Source organism: Triticum dicoccoides, chromosome 5B, assembly GCF_002162155.2.
Source record: "Triticum dicoccoides isolate Atlit2015 ecotype Zavitan chromosome 5B, WEW_v2.0, whole genome shotgun sequence".
In the NCBI taxonomy this organism is placed as follows: domain Eukaryota; kingdom Viridiplantae; phylum Streptophyta; class Magnoliopsida; order Poales; family Poaceae; genus Triticum; species Triticum dicoccoides.
The window spans coordinates 485,199,856-485,202,476 of record NC_041389.1 but is presented as its reverse complement, the minus strand read 5'-3'; the positions used below and the strand labels follow the sequence as shown (position 1 = coordinate 485,202,476).

Genomic DNA, 2,621 nt, shown 5'->3' with positions numbered 1-2,621 from the left:
ACTCTGAAAAGGTTCCAAGTTGGCATGGTATCATCATTTCACCCACATAGCATGTGCAAGAAAGTACAGAGGCTTACGGCAAAACCTGGATGCACTTCATGTACAAAACAGACAATCTCTTTTGAAGTACCAGGGTTTCATACGGAAACTCGTCTGTTACAAAGGAATTTCACCCACATAGCATGTGCAACATATAGCTCTCCGGAGCATCTAATTAAACCATACATTGAAATTATGTAAAAAATTTATATGCAAAAACAAATGCAATCATAATCGCAACCAAGGTAACAACTGATCCAACTGCATAATGATACCAAGCCTCGGTATGAATGGCATATTTTCTAATCTTTCTAATCCTCAACCGCATTGCATCCATCTTGATCTTGTGATCATCGACGACATTTGCAACATGCAACTCCAATATCATCTTCTCCTCAATTTTTCTTATTTTTTCCTTCAAGTAATTGTTTTCTTCTTCAACTAAATTTAACCTCTCGACAATAGGGTCGGTTGGAGTTTCCGGTTCAACCACCTCCTAAATAAATAAAATCTATGTCGCGTTGGTCGGCATAATTGTCATAAACAATAAATGAACCAAATAGTTATCAAAAGATAATATATACCACATCCGAATCATAGACAGGATGAGGACCGGCGGGGCGGATACCAAAACCATCGCACTATATAATAACAAGAAATAATAAAAGTAAGAAAATTAGACAAGTATCTATCTGAAGTAAGAAATTTTTTTCTTTCAGAAAGAAGATAAGAACAAGAGGCTCACCACGGTGGTGCCGGCGACGAGATCGGCGCGGGCGATCAACGACGGTGAAGACGGGGACAGGACGTGATGGACCGCTAAACCTATATAAATCTCGGAGAAAAGGGAGCTTGGAGGTCGAGTTTCAAGAGGAGAACGATTAATTAGCGTGGCTCGGACATTTCATCGAACACCTCATGTGCATAGGAGGTGAGCTAGAGCACCCAAACGCCCTCCCCTCGCCGGCCAGAAAAAACAGAGCACTGTGGAGTGCTCTGCTGTGGCGATGAGGTATATATAGGCAACTTATTTGTCCCGGTTCAAGCCACGAACCAGGACCAAAGGTTGTGGGCCAGGAGCGAGGACCATTGGTCCCGGTTCGTGCCAGGAACCGGGACAAATGGGTCCATACGAACCGGGACCAATGCCCACGAGGCCCCGGCCGGCCCCCTGGGCTCATGAACCGGGACGAATGCCCCCATGGGTCTCGGTTCTTGACTGAACCGGGACTAATGGGCTGGCCAGAGCCGAACGAAAGCCCTGTTTTCTACTAGTGGGATAACTTATTAAGTATCTGCCTACGCAAAGGCATATATTCAGCGTGCATTTCAGCCAGTAAACTGCATACACTACAAAGTGACAAGGCAACAAATTTATTTAATTTCCAATCTACGTACGTAGAGTGCGAAACGTTCTTCAGTAGATCACTCTTTGTCGTGGGGGAATTCGGGACTAATGATTACGACATCTTCGTGCTGAACGGCATGGCAGGGATGACGCTGATGCCGCTAGTTCCAGATGTCGTCGGTGCCATCTCCATGGCCGTCGAGGTACGGACCTCAATTGCCTCCTCAATATTGTAGGTTATTATCTTTATCTAGCTGTGCGCGTTGGTTAGCACTTGAAAGTTCAAACAGAGGCTCATCAAGCATGGGGCGACGAGTTTAGTCGTGCCTGGGGTGATCCCGTTGGGATGCGTCCCAAGATCCTCACCGACGACTATTGCCTCAAAGAGTACAACAAGCTAGCAATGCACCACAACTTACTGCTGCAGGAGGCCCTGGACACGCTCCGGGTCAGGCATCCCGACACCACCATCGTCTATGCCGACCAATTCGGCCCCGTCATGGACATGATGGATTCGCCTGCCAAGTTTGGTCAGTCAGCTCAGCACCACATATTCTGTACGTAGCCTGTTCGCATGGTGTGTGCCGGTGAGGATTGTATTGATGCTTGCGGCTTTGCAGGTCTTGAAGAGGATGCTCTTCTTACCTCGTGTTGTGGAGGGCCCAACACGCTTCTTTGTGGTGAAGACGGTGGAAACCTACGCGAGAACCCTTTGGCTCGCCTTTTCTGGGATGTCGCCCACCCCACAGAGGTAGCTTACCACCACATGTGTTAGACTATGTATAGCTTCTGTACCTATGTACGTATATTGTACGTATTGTAACACAAAACCATTATATATATTGAGATAAGCCACCCCTAGAGGGTTGTGCTGGTTCCCAAAACTTATTGTCTTACATGGTATCACGCTAGGTTACGATCGCTTCCGCTTCTAAACCCTAATACCCGCACCACCGCCGCAGCCGCCGCCGCCTTCACCGCCGCCGCCGCGCCACCGATCGCGCCGCCGCCATGTCGAGCGCCGCCACCACTGGTTCCACTGCTGCGGGCTTCCTCCCGGCCTCTCTTGCGGCTATGCTCAACCTCCCGCTCGATGTCGTCTCCGTTCCCGCTCCGATCGGGACAAGGAGCATCGGCTCCGTCTTCTCCACGCCGTCGGCGCCCTCGCTCGGGCGTGATCTCGTGGTCCACATCGCGGCGCCGCCGTCCGCTGCGGACTCCGCAGGCGTCGTCC

General features: G+C 49.6%; 1 protein-coding gene across 1 annotated transcript; it reads left to right on the top strand.

Moving 5' to 3' along the window:
- The first annotated feature begins 1,550 nt into the window (after positions 1-1,550).
- LOC119305848 (GDSL esterase/lipase At5g45910-like) lies at positions 1,551-2,168 on the top strand. The gene is made up of 3 exons (XM_037582255.1): positions 1,551-1,590; positions 1,678-1,917; positions 2,008-2,168. Exons 2-3 carry the CDS (start codon positions 1,734-1,736, stop codon positions 2,160-2,162), a joined length of 339 nt encoding a protein of 112 aa, XP_037438152.1. The 5' UTR covers positions 1,551-1,590; positions 1,678-1,733; the 3' UTR covers positions 2,163-2,168.
- Positions 2,169-2,621: the final 453 nt, after the last annotated feature.